This window comes from Panthera pardus, unplaced genomic scaffold (assembly GCF_024362965.1).
Source record: "Panthera pardus isolate Hobbes unplaced genomic scaffold, ASM2436296v1 HiC_scaffold_8, whole genome shotgun sequence".
In the NCBI taxonomy this organism is placed as follows: Eukaryota; Metazoa; Chordata; class Mammalia; order Carnivora; family Felidae; genus Panthera; species Panthera pardus.
In genome coordinates, this window is record NW_026527013.1 from 145353652 (window position 1) to 145379557 (window position 25906).

General features: G+C 40.5%; 1 protein-coding gene across 3 annotated transcripts in view; it reads right to left on the minus strand.

Moving 5' to 3' along the window:
- The window catches only part of UBE2H (ubiquitin conjugating enzyme E2 H), a 103398-nt gene that overhangs the window by 63854 nt on the left and 13638 nt on the right, over window positions 1-25906 (minus strand). Inside the window, exons 1-2 of one of the 3 annotated variants that reach the window (XM_019452731.2) lie at window positions 9238-9290; window positions 9103-9156 (exon numbers count right to left, since the gene is read on the minus strand). The exons of the other annotated variants lie outside the window; for them this stretch is intronic. Coding sequence (XP_019308276.1) covers window positions 9103-9156; window positions 9238-9275 — 92 coding nt within the window. The 5' untranslated portion in view covers window positions 9276-9290. Of the gene's footprint in view, window positions 1-9102; window positions 9157-9237; window positions 9291-25906 lie in introns of those variants that run through there. 3 annotated transcript variants of the gene reach the window in all.

A 25906-nucleotide genomic window follows, 5' to 3' on the forward strand; every position in this document is an offset into this window, starting at 1 on the left:
ACGTAAAATCCAGGACTGCAGAATCACGTGTTAGAGACAGAACACCAAGGAAGTCCTAAGGCCCAGTCACCTCTCTACTACTTAGTGTCACAAAAATCAGCCGGTTTCAGAGCTACCCTACCCCAGAGGAAGAGGGCTTTTTTTTTCCCCCAAGAACAGAGACTTCACAAGAAAATAAGTTCAGAATTCTAGTGGTTAGAGGAGTGGACTCATTAATGGGCATCTCAGCTTGATCATTTACTTGCCAGACGGTCTCAGGCAGGTCACTTAAACCTCTGTGTGCCTTGGTTTTCCTGATGTAAAAAAGGAGTATAGTAAATACAAGATTAAGGCAAGGCTCAGTATTTGCTATTATTAATATTCCAAAAACCATATCTGCAGCTTTCACAGGACACACCTACAATCTAGTCCGCCCTGGTTACTAAGACACAAAACTGAAATTACATCTCTTGCATCTCAAGTGTTAAATACACAAGTGACGTTTTACATGTAAATGCTTAGGCCCTTATTATATTGATGTCAGCAATTACTAATGACGGGCTTATTAACCTATAACTTGTTCCCCAAATGGCATTCTGCCCAACTTCTATGCCGGTGCAGCCCCTTCCCAATTTTTTAAATTGCTACTTCCCCTTTTTAGACACATGTATTCACAGCTATCTCGTTTAGCACTCAAATAGGCTGAGTACTGTTCTAAGCCCTTTGTACTAACTCAGAACCCTCACAACAGCCAGGAGACAAGTTATTATTACAAAGACCTATTCGTACCACATTCTTCCTCTCTGCCTTTCCAGCCACACTGGTCTTCTTTCATTTCCTGAAACACAACAAGCTCTCCCCCTCCTCAGCGTCTTTGCAATGGCTACTTCTCCCGGCTGGCCCTGACTCCTCTGTGTCTACAGACAGCTTGCTTCCTCTGAGTATCCTTTATGGTGCGTCTCGAACGCCACTTCCTCAGATACCTTTCTGATCACCTGGATTACACACTCCAACAGACCCCCAGTTATTCTCTACTTATGTCCATTTCCTTGTAGGTCTTATCAAAAGTACTACTTTGTCTGTTTAAAACCTCCCTCACCTCCAACAGAATTCAAGTTCCAAGAGGGCAGGAACCTTATCTGACTTGTTCTCTGCCTGGCAAAAATGAGTGCTCAACAAATTCTAGCTAAAGGAATAACGTGAAAAAATAAAAATAAATGAATAATATGAATGGGTGCCAGGCACTACGCTAGACAGTGGGATCTGAACATTAGAGGGTATCTGCCCTCAGATATCGCAGGCTTTAGTAGGAAACTGACAAGCAAGAAATTACCAGTGAGTATTACCATAAGAGTTACCCAGAGGATGCAAAGGAGGCTTAAAGAAGGTGCTCCTAACCCAGGAGGGTGGGAAGGGAAAGGCTGTTTTCAGGAGGTAGTGACGCTAGCTGAACCCAAGGGGAGATTAGTCCTTTGTTCTTATGTGGCGGCTGTAGGAAGTTTTGTCCAAACACATGAAATTAAGATGGCCCCCAAAGCTCAACTCAGTATCAGCACATAATAACCAGGAAGAAAGGTGTGCAAGCCATCTGAAGGAGCAAAACTGAATGTATTTATATATATAAAGAAAAAGGTATCAACAGAAAGGGTCAGCCCTCTCTCAAAATAAATAAATAAACATCAAAAAATTTTGAAAAAAAAAAGGGGGGGTGCCTGGGTGGCTCAGTTGATTAACCATCTGACTCTTGATTTCGGCCTAGATCATGATCTCACTTGTTTTTTGGGGTTTTTTTTTTTTAGTTTTTTTTTAATGTTTATTTTATTTTTGAGAGACAGATCCAAGTTGGGGAGAGGCAGAGAGAAAGGGAGACACAGAATCCAAAGCCAGCTCCAAGCTGTCAACACAGAGCCTGACATGGGACTGGAACTTACCAACTGTAAGATCATGACCTGAGCCCAAGTCGGACGCTTAAATGACTGAGCCACCCAGGTGCCCTTGATCTCACTTCTTTGGATCGAGCCCCATGTTGGGTTCTGCACTGGCAGCCTGGAGCCTGCTTGGGGTGTGCTCGCTCTCACTCGCTCTCAATCTCTCTCTCTCCCCCTCTCCCCCTCTCCACCCCTCCGCCCCCCAAAATAAACACTTTTTTTTAATTTTTAAAAATTAAAAAAGAAAAGAAAAGAAAGGGTCAGCCCTACAAACACTGTGGGAAAAATTAGAGAAAAAGGCTGGCAGGGGCCACTGAGCAGGGGAGCAGGAGCCTTTGCTCATAAAAATGAGTTTTCTGGTCATAAGGGATCTATTATGAGATGACGGCACCATTAAATTATGAGAAGCCATTAAACATTTGACTCATCTCATTGTTTTTGTTCTGATTCCTTCTCAGATCATCTTTTACTTATGGTATGGGCTCCTAGCGATATCTACCTATAGGGAGAGAACACACTGGTGCACACTGTAAATTACATATACACAGGCTTTCCAATTTTACCTTTAAGATTCATGAGCTTGGTAATCTGATGCCAGGGAAATGGATCTGCTCTTAGTTCACCAGTTATGTACTGGGAGGTAGGAAGCCCCTCTCCCAACAAAGGATGAGGCAAGCCTGACTTCAAACAAAAGAAAAACGTTTAGGCGTTAAGAAAAACATTTGACATGAATCTGACCTTTCAGAAGGTGAAGGAAGAGGGCCAAACCCAAAGAGGATTCTAATGTTTTAGACCTGAGTTATCTGTGCGTGGGGATACGACTCATTAAGAGAGCAAGAGCAATCTGAGAGACACAAAGACTCACAGGGGGTGTTCCATTCAAGACATGTTAAATCTGCAATCTCCCAAGGGTGGTTGGGTGGAGATATCCCGTTGGCATTTGGCCGTTCAAGACCACAACTCAAGAGACCAGGAATTTTAAAATTTTGGAGACACTTGTATTAGGACAACAGGTGAAATCACCCAAGAAAAGTGTGTCTCCTAACAAGAGATAATGACCAACTGTGGAACCTAAGTACACCCAGTATTTAAAGGACAGAAGAGGAATCTGCGTAGAGACAGGCATCTAGAATTGTTCTACACACTTGTTGGATGGTGATTCGACGTCGTATTTTAACAACTACATATGCAATTTTTTACAGATAAAGTACAAAATAAAAACAAACAAACAAACAAACAACAATTTGCTTATAGCAAAGTTACTGAAAAAGACACAGAAGTTCTTTCAGAATACCATAATATGGCTTCCTGGGACAGGAAGGAAATCAAGGAGATACACCCTCTTGACTTCTTACCAATACTTCAAAAAGTGAAATAAAACTTGTTGAAGGGAACAAAGAACGTTCTTTTGGGACCTACTTTAAAATGTTTAAATCTTGCCAAGAGTTCAAAGTCCATGATGCTAACCACCTTTGAATGAATTTTCAAGGCAAAGATAAAAGCTCCAATGTGTACTTTAATCACTAAGGTTGGTTTTGAGAAACATTACTACACATACACACGCTCTGTAACAAGCCAAACCTTCATCCTGTAAGAGGTCTAGGATACAGCACAGTATCATTCTCCCCAACGGTGTCACTGAGTGTGTTTGTGACTCACTGAGTTGAAAAGTTTGTCACAAGAACCACTTACTGTTTTTCTGAGCAATGCCAAATGCTAAAAATTGAGCTGTAGTAAACTTCCTACCCTATCATACTTGACAACTTTGTTGGAGAAGAACAAACTACTCCATAAAAAACCTGGGATTTCAATACAAGTTGCAAAGTTAAGAGCCAAATAATGGTTATGATAGGTCAAATGAGGCAGTCATCGTTAAAGCCTGGACTGCATAAGAAGAAAATGGGGTGGAAACCAGACTTTTAAAGAAAGGCAAGACAGTCAAGATAAGAAGCAACGGGAGGTAACAGGAGTATTGCAAGCAGATAGAGATATGAGCAAAGGCACAGATGATACAGGAACTGTGCTAGGAACCAGCCGGTCAGTCTTTCTGGAGTAGTAAGAGATTAATTTAGCCAGGCAATAGTCAATAAGGCCAGAGAAGTAGACAAGAAGACGGTAGAGAGCCAGACCACAGAATGCTGTACTTTATCCTATGGACGGTACAAGGCCGCGATGGTTTTATGCACAGGTGGGTGGTGCGTGCAAAGCAAGGTTCTGGAAAAATTAATCTGGCAACTGTGTACAGAAGAGGTAATAAGGTATCGTGGTTGTGGTGAAAGTATACATATGTCAAAACTCAAACTGCACACCTGAAATTGCTGAATTTTACTGTACGTAAATCATACATCAATAAGGCCAATAAAAAAAAAAAAACAACAAAGGACAAAGGTAAAGACAGGAATGAAATTAAGTATTAAAAAAATCCAGGCTGGTTTAAAAAAAAAAAAAATCCAGGCTATAAAATTCTGGACATTCAATCGATGAGGTTAATTCAGCAGTGTGCAGAAGCCAGCTGACTGTATGCATCTCTTCCCAACTGTAAGTTCAGTGACATCACATCTGTGGTCTGGAACCAGCCATGGTGGAGTACTTGCACTTCAGAAATCGGCAAATGCTACGCATCAAGGCTTTATCCCCCCAGGGCGGTTGTTCAACATTCGCCAGCACACCACTGTGTCATTTCTATACAAGGTCTAGTATGACTATGGCACTAAATGAAGAGTCGGTCCCTCAACATTTTCTTCTAATTCAAAATAATGACATAGTTTTGAAGCGCCATCTCTCAGTCTTATGCTCAGCAGATGGTTACCAAAAAAGTGTTAGATTTAAGAGCGTAACATTTTATTAGTCTGAAGAACTAAAGCATGCCTACGAATTAAGATAGAAACCTTTGTCTGCATCTCTCAATCAAGGTTTTCTAGCTATTATGTGGTTCCCCTGGGACAAACACCAATTGATGATGATAATGCACAAAAAATTCCAGCATTCACTCCATTATAGGAAAGGCTAATTGCATGGGCCTATTATTGGAATATGCTTTCCTAGTTTAAACTAGCTGCATTTCAATAGAGTAAAGAGCATTTTCTAGAGAAACCCTACCGTGAAAAGATGAACTTTTGTCTTAACAACTTCAGTTTCAAAAACTATTCACTTATAGATGCCGATTTCACATCTCTGAAGCAAAATGGCTCATTTGTTATGTAGATTACCAAGCAATCACTTAAGAATAAAGAGGTTTCCTCTTTAGAAGCTCCAGCTAACTATCTGCACAGGCTGAATCTCAAAACCAGCCAAGTATACTTCTAAATATGACAGCAAATAACCGTTTGAATCTTTGTGATTTCACTGCACAGACATACAAGTGTGCACCTCCTTCCCATTATCCAACCCACCTTCCAGGGCCAACCTGATGTTCCTCCCCGCAAAAGCCTGCCTTTATAGAGCGCCTGGGTATCTATCTGCAATGGTAAGAAGTCAGGGTAGCAGAGGCAGGTACAGCAAGAGGGACAGCATAATGATCTGTAATGGTCTGATTCCATGAGTCCTTACTTCGGTAACAGACTTATATTTTGTTCCAAAAGTTAAGTCCATTACTTAATTCAGAATGTATTTCTTTATGAATAAAAGCCAACTTAATTCACTTGTAGCTGAAGTACACGATTTTACTTTGGAACATTAATCCCCATCTATACCAATGTTTCTACTAGGAAGTACAAATGCATTCAGGGTTCTAAACTGAGATGCTAACATCTTCATTGTGCGGTCCTTATTGCACCCAAAGCCCCCATCTAAGAAGGAGGGAAATAAGACATAAGAATTATCAATGAAGAACTATGAAACATAAGGAGCAGGGAGAAAATGACAGGGGAAGAAATGACTGGAAACATGAGGAAAATCTGTAAGAATCACCAGGGTATTAACATGCCCTGCCCCACAGAGAAGTGGGGGTGGAGGGAGGGTGGTAGGTATTCAGCAGACACGTATACTTTGATGAAGAGCCCCCTGAGTTCTGATCTCCACTCCAAATGAAGAACCATAGCTCTCAGGAGTGAGCTGCCGGGCCATGAAGAGCATACAAGGATCAGTTCCAAGCCCCAGGCCTGTATACCCAGCATTTTTTGCACTAGATACCCGAGCCCAAGGGTTTTTCCTCTCGCTACTTTCCTTAGGCTTTTAATTCCCCTGGAAGAGTAAAAATAAGGACACCCCAAAAAGAAAGAAAAATGTACCTGTGGCCCTACCTCTTTACTGATATTGCCCATTCTTCAAAATGTCCAAGCCCAGGTATACAGTGTACAGTTCTAACAGCTGGGGACAAAGGTACATAAAAGACACAGGATCTACCCTCCAGGGAGCAGCCTGTGTGTGGGGGCGGGGGTAGTTAGTGTGGGGGGTTGAAGCTACAAGCACAGAGCTGATTATAAAGTGTAACTGCTCATGGGGAAAGCAAAGAATGCTACTGGAGCACACACAAGACAGGAAAAGCACCTAAGGTAGATACGGAGATGGGCATGGGAGCTCCAGGAAGGCTCAGAGGAAAATGCAATGCATGAGGTGAATACTAAAGGATAAAGGCAAGCGAGCCAGAAGAAGGGACCATGCACAACAGTCAGCCACTCCCCTCTGGAAGGCTGGTCACCTGCAGGGTGGGTGCAGTCCTACATCTTGGACCCTCACTGTAGGCAGGCACTACCCCTCCCTATCAAAAGGACCTTCTATACCCAGGTTGGGCTTTAAACCACAGGCACTGAAGAGCAACTAAGGGGTTTCAAGCAGGAAGTGGCAAGATCGGATATTCTGAAAACAGGATCACTCCAGCAGCAAAATGAAAGGCAGACTGGCAGGAGGGAGACTAGACACAGGGAGCTCTGAAGCTGTGGGGTGATCTGCAACAGCCCAGGTGGATCATGAGGGCCTGAATAAAGCAGTGGTGGTAGGGATGGGGGGGGGGGGGTAGGCAGAGAGAGTAAAGATGTCAAGAAGGCAGAATAAGGAGTAAAGGGATGACATTCAGGTTTCCCACTTGGGTAATAGCTGAGTGAAAACACACACACACACACACACACACACACACAATCATGGTATGACTTTAGAGGATATAATACAGAAATCAATAGCAGGCATGTTAAAGTTTCAGGGGCCAGTTGGGATATTCTTGGAGAGAAGTTTGAAAGGCAGGAAGCTGTACCAATCTAGAGTCTGGGAAACAGCTCAACTGAAGATGTAAACACCAGGGTCATTTTATGGTAAAGGATTTGTAATCTGCAAAGACTGAGCATGAAGCCTGTGGAATAATCAACCTTTAATCAATCTACATCAACCTACAGAGAGAGATGCAGGTCCAAGGCAGGGATTTACAGTGAAACAGAACTAAGTATGTTTCTTTAGTCCATGGGTCCACCACCTATGGCATCGTCGGTTTTCGTAAATAAAGATTTATTGTACTGTGCCTAGGTGATCTATTTATGTTTTTTGGGTTTGTTTGTTTGTTTTTGAGAAAGAGTGTGCGTGCACCTGCATGAGCAGGGAAGGAGCAGTGGGAGAGAGAGAATCTTAAGCAGGCTCCACACGCAGTCCAGAGCCTGATGCGGGGCTCGATCTCACGACCAACAGATCATCACCTGAGCCGAAATCAAGAGCCCTGTGCTTTAATCAACTGAACCACCCAGGCGTTCCCATTTACATATTATTGATGGCTGCTTCTGTGCTGGGACAGCTGAGTTAAGTAGTTGGGGGGAAAAAAAACCTTAATAGTCCACAAAGTCTTAATTGCTATTTGGCCTTTTATAGGATATCTATGATTTGCCCACCCTTCCTTTAGTCAATAACTCTTGGGCAAAGTCCATTCCACTTCCTACCTCAGTTTCTCCATTTGAGAAACAAAAAGTACATTACGTTTAACTGCAAAAAGAACTTAAACGGCTCATGAATATTGTTAATTTCAAAGCCATTCATCAAAATGTATGCTCAACCCTTAAAATACTTTGTGCAACACAACCAACCGTGTTTTCAATTAAAGTCAAGGTTTTAGGGGTGCCTGGGTGGCTCAGTCAGTTAACTGTTTGACTTCGGCTCAGGTCATGATCTCACGATTCGTGAGTTTGGGCCCCGCATCGGTCTCTGTGCTGACAGCTCAGAGCCTGGAGCCTGCTTCGGATTCTGTGTCTCCCTCTCTCTCTCTCTCTGCCTCTCCCCTGCTCATGCTCTCTCTCTCAAAAATAAATAAACATGGAAAAAAGTTTTTTTAATAAAAAATAAAGTCTAGGTTTTAAAGTATATAAAAATTTACAAAAGATCATTTGAGGATACAGTATTTAAATTACAAGGCAGTTTACTGATTTACATGTGACTACAAAATAAAGGGAATCCCAATCTTAACCTAAAACCCAATTCAGAATGTTACACCACAGTCTACTCCAGAAAGCATTCACCTCTACAAGAATCTTTGATAACGGAAGAGATGCACCATAAAGCAGATTAAACCACTGCCATCATTTTTTGGTCACCTACCATGTCCAGATAACTATGCTGAGCACCTAATGCCTGTTTGTCTCATTCAAGCCCCACAATGAGGGCACCCAGACATTTTACAGATGAGGAAACTAAGCCTTAGAAAAGAGCTTCATCTCACATCACCTAGGAGAGAGTGAATGGGAGAACCAGTAACTGGTCCAGCCATAATCAGAACCAAGTCTGCCCTCAGAGGCTCCGTGCTCACCCTCAAATCCATACTTTATAAATTTGTTACTTGTACCAAGGGAGACAACATCTGCAAAGAGACAAATGAAATCTGGAAACAAGTAGGAACACATATCTGCTTCTCTTCCTCCTCAGAACTCAGAGTAGGTCTCAGAACGGCCTTTGGTATCACAGGCGTAAGAAGGTGAAACATATCAACTGTCCCAAAGGGCTCTGGCCTCGGAACCACAACCAGGCTCAGCACTCACTGCCAGCAGAGAATGTATTCTGGTTTCCACGCCATCACCTCACAAATGAACTTTTTAAACAAACCCCTCTATAAACTGAGAGCAGCTAGCACCAGAAATAAAAAGATCTTAGTAAATCAGATATTACAGTAATGTACTCTAAGACGTAATACAATACACTCAGTGGAAAGAACACAGGCTTTCGCTTCAAACTGACCCGGGTTTGAATTCTGGGTTCAACACTAGCCTTCTTTACGACCGTAACTTACCTTCTGCGAGTCGTCTCCCTTGGGAAAAGAAGACCACCTTCCTTTCCACATGGTCTGCCGAAATAGCAGCACTGTTATGTCGACTTTAGTGGGTTTAGAGTCAGCCCGAGTTTATCACCCAGCCCTGCAACTTACTTGGCATGAGACTGAGGCCTAAGCCTCAGGTTTCTCATCTGTAAAACAGGAAAAATGACAACAGGATCTACCTCTTGGGGTATTTTGAGGATTAAGATATCTAAAGTGCTAACAGCACAGTGCCTGGCACACAGTAGCACTCTAAGAGGCTTTTTATCAGTTTAAGTTACAGACCAAGTGACAACTCAACCTCACACCTTCCTAGAACTGATCTTTTAGGGGAAACAGCATCCCTCCCTCAGGCTATGAAATTAACTTTTATAGCTTTAAAGGAGTGGTAGAAACATATTTCCAAAAAAAAAAAAAAAAAAAAACCACACACACACACACACACACACACACACACACACACACACAGTGGCTTGGCTCCATTTTGTTAAATGGCGGGAAGTTTTCTCATTTCTTGCCTCAAACTTCAAAAAAAGAAAAAAAATTAAATAATCCTACTGGTGCTTTCAGGCAGACAACGCCCTTACCCTCTAAACTGAACAAGATCATTTTCCCCCACATATGGTTTTCAGAGCACCAGGAAGAAACACTGGAAAGGCATCTGCTGAGAAGCAGAACTTTAACGCTTTGTAAAACAGTCTGCCTGCACCTGGGGCCAAAGCACAAGCAAACAGACTAAGCAACCCAGACTCCAGTCTGCCTGTCTTGCAAAAAATCCCCCGTCCCCAACATGTAGTCATGTTTGAGCCTCACCCCCCCACCTCAAAAGTCACAAAAATACTGAATTCCAGAGCTTTCTTCCAATCATTAGTTCTGGATTTAGAAACATATCAAAGGCAATGCAAAAACAACCTATAATAAAAAAATTTCTTGTCCTTGGCCAGCCTCCTAAGTCCATCCAGCTAAAATGTGCCTTTCACCCCAGGTTCAATCATTAATGACATGACAGAAGAAATTCATAAATCTCTCTCTCACAAGGCTTTCTCAGATGCACGTTTTTGGTTTATAGGTCTTCAGCTTTTTTGTATAGGTAGATAATCACATTTATTTAGTCCAAAGCCCTAATATCCTAAACACAAACTTTTAGCGGGTACTATAACTGGCTTATAGAAGTCTTCTGCCATTAAACATATCCAGTTCAGGGTGCCTGGGTGGCTCAGTCGGTTAAGCATTCAACTTCTGCTCAGGTCATGGTCTCATGGTTCCTGGGCTTGAGCCCCATGTCGGGCTCAGTGCTGACAGCTCCGAGCCTAGAGCCTGCTTCACATTCTGTGTCTCCCTCTCTCTCTGCTCCCCCCCTGCTTGCTTTGCTCACTCACACTCTCTCTCTCACTCTCTCTCTCTCTCTCAAAAATAAACATTAAAAAAATATATATCCAGTTCAAGGAATTTAAGAAAAATAGGAAAAGTCTTTTGATACAGCACTGGCTTCATCTACCACAGAAATCAACATGCTTAGCTTATATAGACCTTAACAGATTTGCGTTTTTAAAAAAATTTTTCTTTAATGTTTATTTTTGAGGAAGAGAGACAGAGCATGAGCAGGGGAGGGGCACAGAGAGAGAGGGAGACACAGAATCTCAAACAGGCTCAGGTTCTGAGCTATCAGCACAGAGCCCAACGCAGGGCTCGAACCCACAAACCGTGAGATCATGACCTGGGCCAAAGTCAGACGCTTAACCGACTTGAGCCACCCAGGCGCCCCAAACAGATTTGCTTTAAATCTCTCAATCATTTGCTATAGAATCATAACAAGTGATTAATGTTTTGTGCTTGCTTCTCGTTTTTTAAAAACCATTCATCAGAGCGCCCGGGTGGCTCAGTTGGTTGAACACCTGACTTTGGCTCAGGTCATGATTTCACAATTTGTGAGTTCCAGCTCACTGCTGTCAGCACGGAGCCCACTTCAGATCCTCTGTCCCCCGCCCTTTCCCCACTGGCATGTTCTCTCTTAAAAATAAACATTACAAAAGAATTTATCTATGCTCAAGTTCTAGAAGAATTGAAAGAAAGAAAGAAAGAAAGAAAGAAAGAAAGAAAGAAAGAAAGAAAGAAAAGAAAGAAAGAAAAGAAAGAAAGAAAAGAAAGAAAGAAAAGAAAGAAAGAAAAGAAAGAAAGAAAGAAAGAAAGAAAGAAAGAAAGAAAGAGAAAAGAAAGAAAATAAATCCCTATCGAAAATCGAATTCAGGACAAGAAGCATCCTCTCCAACACTATGCAACAGTCCAGACTTGCAAGCCTTACTTTTGTTTTGAAAGCTAAAGGGAAGGAAAGTAGCTTTTCTGTTTTAGCTTTCATTCCTGGGGAAATGGAAATAGATGCAGGGCTTCAAGGTTATACAGTACACACAGAGAACATCCTGTCCACTTGCCTAACACACTGGTAGCATGCTCACAGCTAATGGTCAAACCACCTGCAAAAGTCTCATTTGCTCAGTCCCACATGTTGCCCACAAATTCAAGATTATGCTGTTTCATTTTGTTTATTTTAGAACAGTCACCTTGTATCCAACTGATCCAGCCCACGTCTGCTGCCAACCTGTTAACAAGTATTACATCTGCTAAAGGCAGGAAGTAAATAGAACACTTCCAGCCCCTACCCTAATAGCAGACCCTCTACCCCTACTCCTTCTGCACCTGCTAAACTGTGTGTGTGTTGTCTGTATGTGTGTTGGAGGCTGTGGGTGGAGGACAGGAGATGACAAGGCTGACAGAACGCACACTGTGGGGGTTTCTGAGAGGAAAGGTCACAGGCAGGAATATTAGGCAATACAAACTTGTCCAGTTCTTTTAATCCCAGGTATGCTCCTCCCTGAAATAAATCCTTAGCTAATAAAAAGACTTTTACAGATATCACGGAGGGATGTGGGTGATTTTAAAGCATCAAGTAGCTAGGAAAGAAAACTACAACTTTGAACCGTAAGGTTTAGAAGAGTTCTTTTTAAAAATCTACCTGCATATGATTTTCCTAAATTAAAGATAATATCTATGCAGTATTCCATGTTGCCCCCTGCATCTCAACGAACATACCTTTGAGTACTCTCCTTAAAACAAACCCAAGTGTGGGATTCATTACCAAGAGCTAAAACCAAACACACACACCAACGACCATTACTATTGTGTGCTATACATTTAACATTTCTTCTCTGAAGGCACTGAGAGTTTCTGAATCCTGCAACTACCTCCAACCTGGTCTCTAAAACTGCTTCTATTTAAATTGGGTGCTGATCAGCCTCAATTTTCAGGCCTTAAAGCAAGACAAATGCTCCCATTAAAAAGGACTGGCAGAGGGACACATGATGGCTGGCTCAGTGAGTAGAGTATGCAACTCTTGATCTTGGGGGGCCTGAGTTCAAGCCTCACACTGGCATGGAGCTTTAAAAAAAAAAAAAAAAAAGACTGGCAGCTCAGGAATGCCAAAAGTGGCAAGACCCCAAAGAGAGGGCGCATATCATCACCTTTACACACACACACAGTTGATTAACGAGAGCCACTCAAGCTCTCTACATGAAGTTCTTACAACTGTATTCATACTTGCTGTGATGTATAGCAAGAGACGCAAAGATCAAAAATATCCTCATGAAAGACGTCCAAAAACACAAATTCTTAAAATTACCAACCCTGTATAAACCTACACCTATTCTGCTGTGCCTCTTAAAAGCAAGAAGGCATGGATGAGAGCAAATGTATTCAGTGCTAGGCTACAATTATTTCTATTTTGGAAAGTAAATGACCAACCCCAGTTCAAAGGAAAAATATCAATTTCTGTTATCTGCGTGTTTCAAAAGGGCAGTAATAAATAAGAGCCAAACTAATGAGTCTGAAACTGAAATTAAAACAAAAGCTCGACTGACCATAATTTTAAAATACTAAAACCCATTTCTAGACTTAACAAAAAAAAAAAAAAAAAAAAAAATTCTCCCGTTGGGGTCCTGGGTGACTTGGTTGAGCGTCAGACTTCGGCTCAGGTCATGATCTCACAGTTCGTGAGTTCAAGCCCCATATCGGACTCTCTGTTGTCAGCACAGGGCCCACTTCGGATCCTGTCCCTCTCTCTCTATGCCTCTCCCCTGCTTGTGTGCGTGCATGCCTGCGCTATCTCAAAAATAAAACATAAAAAAAAAAAAATCTGTTAATACCCCCACTTAAAACCTTCACCAATGCCTCTCGGTGCCTGCAGAACACAATTCCCTCAGCCCCCCACACGTCTGCAGAGTCTTCGCTTGTGCCTTGGCCTCCCCAATCCAGGAACTCTGTGCACATTCATGATGGGCTTTTATAGCTCTATGCCTTTGCCTACTTCCCTCCGGAATGTCCTTCAAGTCTGTATGCTGTCCGAAAATGCCTACTCATCTTTCAAGACCAAGGTCAAGCTTCACCTCTCGTAAGAGCCATGTTTCCAAGTGGGCTGCGCATTACTCCTTCCTCTATGTCACTCTGCCATTCAAGGGCTGACAAAGTTCACCTCTCTCTCCTAGAACAGAGGAGCTATGTCTCTTGCTTTTCATGGTAGCACCCTTACTGCTTTGCAAGGGCCTCACAGAGAAAAGGCACTCAAAATATTTGGTTAGAAAACAGCCTGAGACAACAATGGGATACCCTTTCACATCCATCACATTAGCAAATACTAAAAAAGCTAGACAAGTGTTGGTATGGATACGAACAAACAGGAGGCCTCAAATGCTGTTGACGGAAATGTAGTTTTTTGGTACAACCACTTTAAAGAGTAACTTTTTTGGGGTACCCGCGTGGCTCAGTTGGTTAAGCGTCCGACTTTGGCTCACATCATGATCTCACAGTTTGTGGGTTTGAGCCCTGCGTCTGGCTCTGTGCTGATTGCTCAGAGCCTGGAGCCTGCTTTGGATTGTGTCTCCCTCTCTCTCCGCCCCTCCCCTGCTCGCTCTGTCTCAAAAATAAACAAACATTAAAAAAAATTTTTTTTAATTAAAGAGTAACTTTTTCATCTCTAGCAAAGCTGAAGACGCGCACCATTAAGACCAGCAATTATATGGGGCACCTGGGTGGCTCACTTGGTTAAGTGTCTGACCTCGGTTCAGGTCATGATCTCACCATTCATGGGTTTGACCCCCACGTTGGGCTCTGTGTTGACAGGTCGGAGCCTGGAGCCTGCTTCAGATTCTGTGTCTCCCGCTCTCTCTGCCCCTCCCCTGCTCATGCTCTCTCTCTCTCTCAAAAATAAATAAATATTAAAAACAAAAAAAAAAGCAATTTTGCTTCAGGTTATATACATTAGGTCATTATTTGTCAAATGTGGGTCCTGATCAGCACTTTTTACAATGAGGGGATAGATACATTATTTCAAGGATGCGTCTCTTGTATGGCTAAGGATTTTTTCAGGGTAAATATTTTTTTAATTATTTTTATAGAACTACAGCTTCCATTATATCTGTGCATGTAATGTGTGCACGCTGGGTCTCAATGTAAAATACATTTCTTATTATGTCTAATGAACAAAAGAGCCTGGAAAATCTTGCCCTACTGCCCTACAGAAACACATATGTGCTCAAAATGACATTCATAAATGTTGTTTACAGCACTATATATAATGGCAAAAAATTGAAAGTAACCTAAATGTACATCAACAAATAAGGAAAATATGGTATATGCATGTAACTTTTATAAATGAGGTACAGCTACTTCTATCAGTATCAACAAATCTTAAAAATACGGAACTAAAATGTATGCTACTATTTATTTAAACACGCAAAGCAATGACAAATATTACTTATGGATATGCACATATACATAAGAAAGTAAAAAAAAAATGAGGGGAAAGAGAATTGAAGAAAGTTGCAACTTCTAGTTCATGAAGAGGGGGAGGGGAGAGGAATCGTGGAGGACTACACAGAGGCTTCAATTTAACTACAGGTCTTCTCCCTTTTTAAAAAATAAAATTTCTGGGGCACCTGGGTGGCTCAGTCGGTTAAGGGTCTGACTCGATTCTGGCTCAGGTCGTGATCTCATGGTTGTGAGATTGAGCCTGGCATCAGGCTCCACTCTAGGCATGGAGCCTGTTGAAGATTTCTCCCTTCCTCCTCTTCTGCCGCTCTCCCACTTGTGTGTGCTCTCTCAAAAAATAAATAATAAATAAAATATAAAAAAATTTTTTAAATGTCTGCAACAAATACGGCAAAATGTTAAGATCTGACAAAACAGTAAATGGGTGCTGTTCTATTATCAGCAAGATTTCTTCCTATTTCTTGTGGTGCTCAAAATATCTCATCATCCAAAAAATATTTTTAGGGGTGGCTGGATGGCTCCGTCAGTTAAGCGTCCAACTTCGGCTCAGGTCATAATCCCGCAGTCCACGTGTTCGAGCCCCGCATCAGGCTCTGCGCTGACAGTTCGAAGCCTAGAGCCTGCTTCAGATTCTGTGTCTGTCTGTCTGTCCGTCTGTCTCCCTCCCTCCCTCTCCAAAAAAAAAGAAGAAAAAGAAAAAAAAGAAAAACTCTAAAAGCTTAATTTATAAGTTATTACAATGTGTGAAAAACATTTTCCCCACTAGGATAACATGAGTTTTAAAGCAATTTTTGCAGAACTTTGTCTTTCTAATACTGTTTAGAGTAAGAGCATATGCTTTCATACTCTGAAAATGGATAAACAATCTCATCACTTCAATATTTCCTCTACGGAAAAATTACATGATACCAGTGGAATTGGTGTTAACATTCTCTGGTGTGATAATGGTACTGTACTTACACAGGAAAAGTCCTTACTCTTTGAAGATGTATGTTCAAGTATTTTAGGTAAAAGTGTCATGGCTTTTGCAACTTACTTAGAAAAGGCTCAACTAAAAACATATATGATAAAGGAAATATGACAAAATGTTTATTGAGTCTACATGGAAGATCTACAGGTATTCACTTATTTTATTCTTTCCACTTTCATGTATCTGAGATTTTTCATAGTAAACTATAAAGAAAAATTTCCAGTGAATATCTGTTGAACAAAAACCATAATGCCGATGTGATGCAATTCTATCTACATTACCCTTACCAACTAACTTCCAGAATAAAATGAAGTTTCATCTGCTTCTGTAGTTTTACTCATAAAAATGTGGCAGCTGAAAGAAAAAGATCTACAATATGGCAAGTTAAAGGCCTACCATATTTTAACCAGTAAATATTATTGCCGACCTGCAACACTGGTTCTGCAATATTATTGAATCATAACCTAAAGTAGCTTGAACAAGCTTAGACACTTTTTATGTGATTAAAAGTTATGCAGTAATTTGAAAAAAATCATAAAACTGATAACCAATTTCCTTAATCACCTTTCCAATAAGCCAAACTTCGGTAAAAGGATATATAACTTAATACCTTGTTCTTGTCTATAATGAGCTAAAAAACCCCAATTACAAACATCCGAGGTGACTGATATTAGATAGAACTGGTTTTAAAACATGGAAACAATCTGAAATCTATTGTTCAAAACACCAGGGATCGGGGAACAAAGAAGGGAGAGAAATGTACTGGCTTGAAATTAAACTGTTTCAGAGAATTCTAACAAGGGCCTTGTCCCATTTACTAAACCATACTGCCTTTCAAGATGCACTCTACATACAAAATGAAACTGAAACACGACACGGGTAAACCACAAGTCCCCTTCTCCTAAAGCAGACAGGGAACAGATACAACTCACCCCACTGGACAAAACCAGAAGGCATTCTTAATTTGGCAGCTCCCCATGACCAGACAAGGATTATAAGATCTTGCTTTAATTCTCCCATCTGTAATAATGGTAACAACTCATTTATTCATAGTTAGTCGAAGTGTGACTTAAACATGGTAAACCAAGCATTTGAATTTTTAGGTGAGCAGGTGAGCAGTTAACACTGAATAATATTTTAATAACTGTTCTTTTGATAATACGTCAACTAATTCCAAGGATCCATTTCTAGAAATGAAAGGACAACAACTGTTACTGGCCTAAGACAGGAGCTTCTCCTACTCAAACTTAACATTGATGCAGGTTTCTAAACACGAAGCAAAATTTTATCTCAGCAAGTCAGAAATGAAGATGTCAAGGTTTTCTACTTTACACTTCTAAAAAGCCCTAGGAAAAATTCAAACCAAGAAAGTAGTAAGCTGCAGAACTTATTTTTATAATACATATCTATAAAGATAAGATTCAAACTAAGATTTAAAATTTGTCATAAAGCTTTTTTTTTTTTAATGTTCATTCATTTCTGAGAGACAGAACATGAACAGGCGAGGGGCAGAGAGAGAAGGAGACACAGAATCTGAAGCAGGCTCCAGGCTCTGAGCTGTCAGCACAGAGCCCAACTCACAGACCGTGAGATCATGACCTGAGCTGAAGTCGGACGCTTAACCGACTGAGCCACCCAAGGTCCCTCATAAAGCTATTTTCAACTCTCTATTCCCTAGAAGGCAATGCCAGGTATACACATGGCTGTGACGATCTTTCATATGTTACATATATACACACAATAAGTTACATGCAAGATGGCTATACAGATAAAAATCACAATATTCAAGTTGTAAAAACTTAGGATCCTCTAAGCCAACTCCTTACTGGATATGTAAGGAAACAGATACCCAAGAAGGAAGTGAAAGACACAAGGTCTTGCAGCACTGAGCAGCAGAGAGAGCGAAGGGCGAGAACACTGGATGGTCTGCCAGGCAGTTTTCTTTCATCCTAACATGCTGCCCCTCCTCTACACCAACCTCCCAAATTAGGTCTTGAGTTCAAGTTTGAAGATAAACTATAAGTGAGAAGAGACAAGTGAATGGTTTGTCTTCTCCCTTAATGCCCCAGCATAAATAATTTTATCATGTAACCCAGTCTTCCAGCAAAGCAAAATCTGTAAGACATGTGATAAAGGTAAGAAATAACATTTATAAACCAAAATTTAAGGCATGGGAAGCCAAGCCTGAATGATAATGCTCCCAAATATGTAAATGAAAGAAAAAAAAAAAACAAACCCTTATCGTTCATTGTGGCAACACTGCTGGTTATCCAACCCAGTATCTATTCTTTCTTCTTTCTTTTTTCTTTTTTTTAACTTATTTCTACACCCAATGTGGGGCTTGATCTCCCAACTCATGGGTTCGAGCCCTGAGTTGGGCTCTGTGCTGACAGCTCCGAGCCTGGAGCCTACTTCAGATTCTGTGTCTCCTTCTCTCTCTGCTCTTCCCCCGCTCAAACTCTGTCTCTCCTTCAAAAATAAGTAAACATTAAAAAAAAATTTTTAACTAAAATCTTGGGGTGCCTGGGTGGCTCAGTCAGTTGGGCATCTTGGTTTTGACTCAGGTTATCAGCTCATGGTTCTTGGCTTCGAGCCCTCTGTTGGGCTCTGCGCGGACAGTGCAGAACCTGCTTGGGATTCTCTTTCTCTCTCTCTCCCTCTCTCTGTTCCTCCTCCTGCTTGTGCTCTCTCTCAAAATAAATTAAATAAATAAAATATTTAAAAACTAAAAATAAAAAAATCTTTAAAAAATGGGTGCCTATGTTATTTATTTGTATATCTTTATATCTCCATGTTATGGTCCTTTTTGTTTTTATACAGAATTAAATAGAAGCACAAAGTTAGTAACAGAATCTAATAATTCAGCTCTTAATAGACCTCTTCAAGACAACAGAAATTGCTCTAAAGATACAGAAATGAGCATCTGTACTTCCCAGGTCCTCATAAGACCACACAGAATATTAACAGTGCTCAGGTTCAGAATAATAGAAGCCAAAGGTAAACTTACAACTTCTTCAAGCCTCAGTGTGGTATTGGTAAATTTTAAATTTTTTCAATTAAAAGAAATGTTTGAAATCTTTTAATTCTGGGGTGGCTCAGTTGGTTAAGCATCCACCCCTTGTTGTCGGCTCAGGTCATGATCTCACAGTTTACGAGTTCAAGCCCCATGTCGACAATCACCTGCTTGGGATTCTCTTCCCATTCCTCTCTCGCTGCCCCTCCCCCACCAAAAAAAACTTTAAAAAAATAATTTTTTAATCCTGTTACTCTTCATTTTCTAAGAGCTACACAGTACAACCTCCTTTACCTGCTTTACAACAGAAATGGGAACAACTCAATACTCACCACTATGTTTCTATCAACAGTATGATTAAATAGAATAAAAAGCTTTGCATATAAAAAAAACTTATATCACATTTTACACTTTATTTTAAAAGACTGAATTCTGGCAATAGAGTCTAGTCTTCTCACTTGAAATAAAGATAACTGCTTTATGAATGGGATATTCTAACAATGGACCTATTGTCAACGGCCCAGAGTCAGCTCAGGGCCTGATAAAATAAAATTTAATGTAACCTATCCTGTAGCCCAAGAAGTAAACTGCTGTCTAATGTTTCCTCAGCTCCAAACAAAAAATGCAGCGACAAAAAAAAGTGCTGCCTTATTTCATCACGTCGACAATACACCATTATTTCATGACACCAAGAAAGAAAAAAGCTGACAAACACTACCAACTGAAAGCCATCTCCATTTCAAAGATGTGGAGATGTAGGAAAAAAGTCTTAGAATCTATATAACATGGTGTAAACTCTGGCATTCTTTACTCACATGAAAACACTTGCCATCTTCATGTTATACCAATTCCCCTTCAAGGCTAAATGTGTATTTATTTACCTGCTTTACTATATACTTCAATTCAATCTGATTTGAATATTTGATTAAAGACTAGTATTATGCCAACACTACACTAGGTACAAATAAAGCACATCCTATGACAACAACATGACAACTTCTCTTCATACATTTGTGAAGGCAGTTCTCAAACTGTCTGGTCTTTGCACCCTTCACACTTTAAAAAAAAAAAAAAAGAAAAAAAAAAAAAATCAATGACCCCAGGGGCACCTGGGTGGCTCATTCGGCTGAGCGTCTAACTTCAGGTTATGATCTCACAGTCGGGAGTTCAAGCCCCACATCGGGCTCTCTGTTATCAGCACAGAGCCTGCTTCGGCTCCTGTCTCTCCCTTGCTCTGCACTTCCCCTGCTCATGCTCCCTCTCTCAAAAATAAATAAAACCATTAAAAAAAAAAAAAAAAAAAAATCGACGACCCCAAAGAGCTTTTGTATGGATATTTACCATTTTGAAATTAAAAACATCAATTCATTTAAAATAATAAATTTTACACATTTTAACATATATCATTTTTATGAAAAATAATTTCCAAAACAAAAAAACAATTTAGCAAATTTCTTTAATATCTGGCTTAACAGAAGTGGGCTGGATTGTCCTATGTGCTTCTGCATTAAATCTGGTACATTTTGAATGTAGTTAGAAAAAAGACGAGTAGTTTAATAGACTTTTCAGGTCATACCGACATTTTCCACTGATACTACACCAAAACTTGACAAGTGGGTAGTTTCCTAAAGGCCAACTGCAATGTGGAATCTGGAACGGCACCAATGAACTTTTCATACTGTTAAAGTCCACTGGTCTACCTTGAATTTTTAATGAATCTTTTTTACCCAAGCATGATTTTCTATCATGCACTGGCCATGTGGAAAATACTGGTTCACAAACTTATACGGACCTTCCTAATGTTGACACATTTCATTACACAATATCAAAAAATCACATTTAATATCACCACTATCTCATCAGAAATGTAAGTATTAAACAACTGTCAAGCATGTGGCTGATAACAAGTTACCCAAAATTCTAATTTTTGGTTTAAGGCTTATATTTTATCATTTTATCATATATCATTTTATATACTAGCAGTTTTCCTTGGAGTGATGGGCTCGCTTTTTTTGGAGAAAATGTCTGGATCAAGTATCTACTTTCAAGTACAAACGGCATTCCATAAAAAAACAGCTAGTTCGGGTGCCAACTCAAAATCACCTAAGTTGTTTTTTCTAGAAACCACCACCATACTTTCAATATGCAGGAAAGAGGTTTCTCATTTCATCACACAGAATATTAAAAGACACATAATTGAGGGTCAAAATTTACTAATGATCTTTACTCCTGATCAAGGACATGCTCAAGTGAACCTGCCTTTTTTTAACCACAGGCTTGTGGTGAAAGGCATGTTGATGATGACCACAGTTTAAGATCTGCTTCTCTCCAGCATGATTTCTGTACATAGGTTTCTGATTTTCCATACAGGTGCCAAAGTTTAGCCTAAATCAACCCAAGGACTTGGCAAAAACCTGTAGTGGATGTGCGTGTGTATTTTTTTTTTTTAAGTTTATTTTGAGAGAGAGATAGAGCAAGGGAGGGGCAAAGAGAGAGAGGGAAAGAGAGAATTCCAAGCAGGCTCCACACTGTCAGTGCAGAGCTTGACGTGGGGCTTGATCTCACTAACCTGAGATTATGACTTGAGCCCAAATCAAGAGTCTGACACTTAACCAACCGACTGAGCCACCCAGGCATCCCACCTGTAGTATATTATGTATCAAAATTCACTTAACAGGTGTTTTCTGAGCACCTACTTCATACGCAAAGTTAAATGTATGCCAAAGGGACAAAAGCATGAGAAACTCTCATTGGCTCAGGACCCATCATTCCTCTAGGACCTCAGCATTTCCAGTCAATCTGTGTAGCCCAAGATTTTTCATCCATAAAAAGTGAGTCACAAGGATGCGTGAGTGGCTCAGTCGGTGAAGCAGCCTACTTTGGCTCAGGTCACGATCTCGCAGTTCATGAGTTTGAGCCCCACGTTAGGCTCTGGAGCCTGCTGCAGATCCTGTGTCTCCCTCCTTCTCTGCCCCTCCCTGGCTCATGCTGTCTCTCAAAAATAAACAAACACACACACACATACACAAATTAAAACCAAAAGAAGTGAGCCATAACATCTCAAAGCAAGGATGCCACAAAAATTGACTGAAATATACCAGAAAGAGGGGCGCCTCATGTGGCTCCGTTAAGCATCCAACTTCGGCTCAGGTCATGATCTCACAGTTCGGGAGTTCAAGCCCCACATGAGGCTCTACTTTGGACTCTGTGTCTCCCTCTCTCTCTACCCATCCCTGGCTCATGCTCAGTCTGTCTCTCTCTCAAATAAATGAACATTAAAATATGTATACATATATATATATATATACATACATATATATATATATATATATATATATATATGCATATACACATGAGAAATAGCACATTATAGAACAAGTATCAAGGGTCAAGAAAGATACAGCTGAGGACAGAATGGGCCAGAAGTATAAAATTTAACTAGTCACTACTAAGGGACTTAAAAAAAAAATACAAAGGTGAATTTGGAAAATAAGGAACCACTAGAATAGTATTATCTCTTCACTAAAAATGGTTCACCAAGGTGAATGGACAAACTGTCATACACCCAGACAATGGAGCATTATTTGGCACTAAAAAGAAATGAGCTATTAGGCCATAAAATGACACAATGGAAACTTAAATCCGTATTACTAAGTGAAAGAAGCCAATCTGAAAAGCCTACCTCCTGTGTGATTCTAACTATATGACATTTTAGAAAAGGCAAAATTATGAAAACAATAAAAAGATAACTGGCTGCCAGGTGTTAGGGGAGAGAGGAATGAACAGGTGGAACACAGAATTTTCAGGGCAGTGAAAATACTGTGTAGGATACCATAATGATGGATATAAATCATCACACATATGTCCAAGCACATAGCTATACAACGCTAAGATGAATTCTGACGTAAACTACAGACTTTGGGTGATAATGATGTGCCAATGCGAATTAATGAATTGAAACAAATGTACCACTCTGGCAGAGGATGTTGACAATGGGGGAGGCCGTTCATGAGTGGGGCCAGAGGGACACGGGAAATCTCTACCTTCTCAATTTTGCTATGAGCCTAAAACTACTCTAAAAAAGTAAGTCTTGATTGCTTCTTGTTTTCTTGTAAAGGCCCACCGGGTACACAAACTTAAGAAAGTGAGCAAAGGAAACAAATATAAAAGAACCAGTTCAACATCTGGCACAGAGTCATCAAAGCAGTAAGATGGCCCTAAAGCTCCACACTACTGATTCTTAGCACCTACATGACATCCAAGTGCTAGCATTATTTAAGGCCAAAGGTCTAAAAGCACACCACCGGGGTTACTAAACCAATAAACGGCTGATTATAAACACTTCTGACTTATTTACCACACAAAAGCCCAGGTGTCCCCATAAGTTGATACATAAATTCTGAACTGTCCTCTACAATCTCAAAGAATGTGTAACTATTTATTACTACTATGTTTATAACTAGCAAGATATTTTCCATTAATATTCAATTTCTACTTTCTTCCTCGCTATTTTCAAGGAAGCCCCTGAGAGAGATACTTTGGCTTAACTTTTTAGCCCAGAAACCAAATGGGTTTGGCCAAATTTTAGTATCTCACTATTACTTTTCCAGAGGTCACTCACCCAAGAGCCTCAACTATAAATATACTCTGTTCAAGAAAAGAAATGCATTTTATATACTTTTATGACTTTCATCATCTGTCAGTGTTATTGCTAGAGAGAAAGGAGAAAGTGGCAAATACATCAACCAAAATAAAACTATACCAGGGGCACCTGGGTGGCTCAGTCGGTTAAGCATCCAACTCTTGATTTCGGCTCAGGTCATGATCTCATGATGTATGAGTTCAAGCCCCGTGTCGGACTCGGTGCTGACAGTGCTTGGGATTCTCTCCCTCTCTCTCTGCATATTCTCTCTCTCAAAGTAAATAAACTTGAAAACTTTTTTAACTACACCAAATACTGTCTAAGTAAAATGAGTTTTCTCATTTAAAGGAGGAAGTTTTGGGGTGCATGGGTGGCTCAGTCGGTTAAGCATGCAACTTTGGCTCAGGCCATGATCTCATGGTTCGTGGGTTCGAGCCCCGCATTGGGCTCTGTGCTGACAGCTGAGAGGCTGCAGCCTGCTTCAGATTCTGTGTCTCCCTCTCTCTGTTCCTCCCCTGCTCGCGTGCTCTCTCTTTCTCAAAAATGAAAGAATGAAAGAAAGAAAGAAAGAAAGAAAGAAAGAAAGAAAGAAAGAAAGAAAAGAAAAGAAAGAGAGGGAGGAAGGGAGGAAGGGAGGAAGGGAGGAAGGGAGGAAGGGAGGAAGGGAGGAAGGGAGGAAGAGAAGGAGGGAGGGAGGGAGGGAAAGAAGCTTCAGGGCACCTGGGTGACTCAGTTGAGCATCTGACTTCAGCTCAGGTCATGATCTCACAGTTCGTGGGTTTGAGCCCCGCATCAGGCTCTGTGCTGACAGTGTAGAGCCTGCTTGGGGTTCTCTGTCTCTGTCTCTCTCTGCCCCTCTCCCACTTATACTCTCTCGCAATATACATAAACTTAAAAAAAAAAAAAACAATAAAAAAATGAAATAAAGGGGTAAGCTTCAATTGTTCAGGAAATTCTGCAATAAAGAAAAAGTGAAATTCTAAACAGTTAATCTTCCCATAACTGAATTTCTGCTTAAAACTGACAACTACAATTATGTCAAGATTTTCCCTGAAACTACAAATAGAACTGCTAAAAAGAAAAAAAAAAAAAGACATCAAAATGGTGAAAAATTCATTCCTTTTAGAATAAAATGTTTCTACAAGCCAAAATAATGATCTGCTGCTAGAATTAGTGGTTGATAAGAATATATTCTTCTCTCTTAAAAGTTAATTATATAACTGATTAATAACAAGAAGCTATGCAGAATGTCATGGCATTTTATCAGTACTCCACCCTAAATCCTCTTTCTGGTCTAAAACTCTATTATAGAATTCCTTGACATAGGAAGCTTTTAACTAATACCTTTTCAGTTCACTCTAAGTTTCTCTTTATTTTCACATATAAAAGTTATTATAGATCTAAAAAGAGCCAAATGTACAGACTTAAACTTGCCATGCAAATTGTTAAATAAACAAATCTACCAAATCTGTGTGCTCCCAGACCACATCCTCATATATTTACATCCCATTTCGTTTCCAAAAGCCTGTACCAATTTACGCTTCATTCAAAATCAAATATAACTTCTGAACAAAACCTAACAACTTAGATTAATGCACTAATACATTATAATCAGAAACAAGGAGCAGGAGGATGGCGGTGGTAGAGGAGGACCTCGTCCCACGAACACAACGAGGTAACTATCAAATCATGCTTAACACCCCAGAAACTGACCCGAAGACTGACGAACAAACTCCACAACTAAAGGGAGAGAAGACACCACACCGAAGAAGGAATTTGAATAAAAAATTAAGTTTTAAAAAGTCAAAAACAGTAACTCCTTCCAGGAGTAGAACCCCCCCTCCCCCTGGCGCTCCTTAAATGTCAGCTACACTTAGTGACTCTCTTCCAAGGAATAGAATACTGAAGGAAAAATAGTAACTTTACAGTGGAAGAACCTGGCAAGCACCACTAAGGCCCAGTGGACCAAGCTCAACATCACCTGCGAGGTCATGAGGCATGAGGACAGATGTATGCCCTTCACACGCCCCCATGTGTGATGAGAAGGGCACTTCACCTCCGTGGTATTCCTTCCAAAACCCCAGAATGAGTTTGGCCAATTTTAAGTACCTTTACTATCACGAGGTCTAATGATGAGAGGAAAACAAATCAGATAAACTGAAATTAAGGAATACTCCAAAAACCACCTGACCAGTACTCCCAAACTGTCAATGTTACGTAAAACAAGAAATAAGTGAGCAACTGTCACAGACTAGAGAATACGAAGGAGACATGACCACCGTATGTGATGTATCCTGGATTGAACCCTGGAACGGAAAAGAACATCGGTGGAAAAACT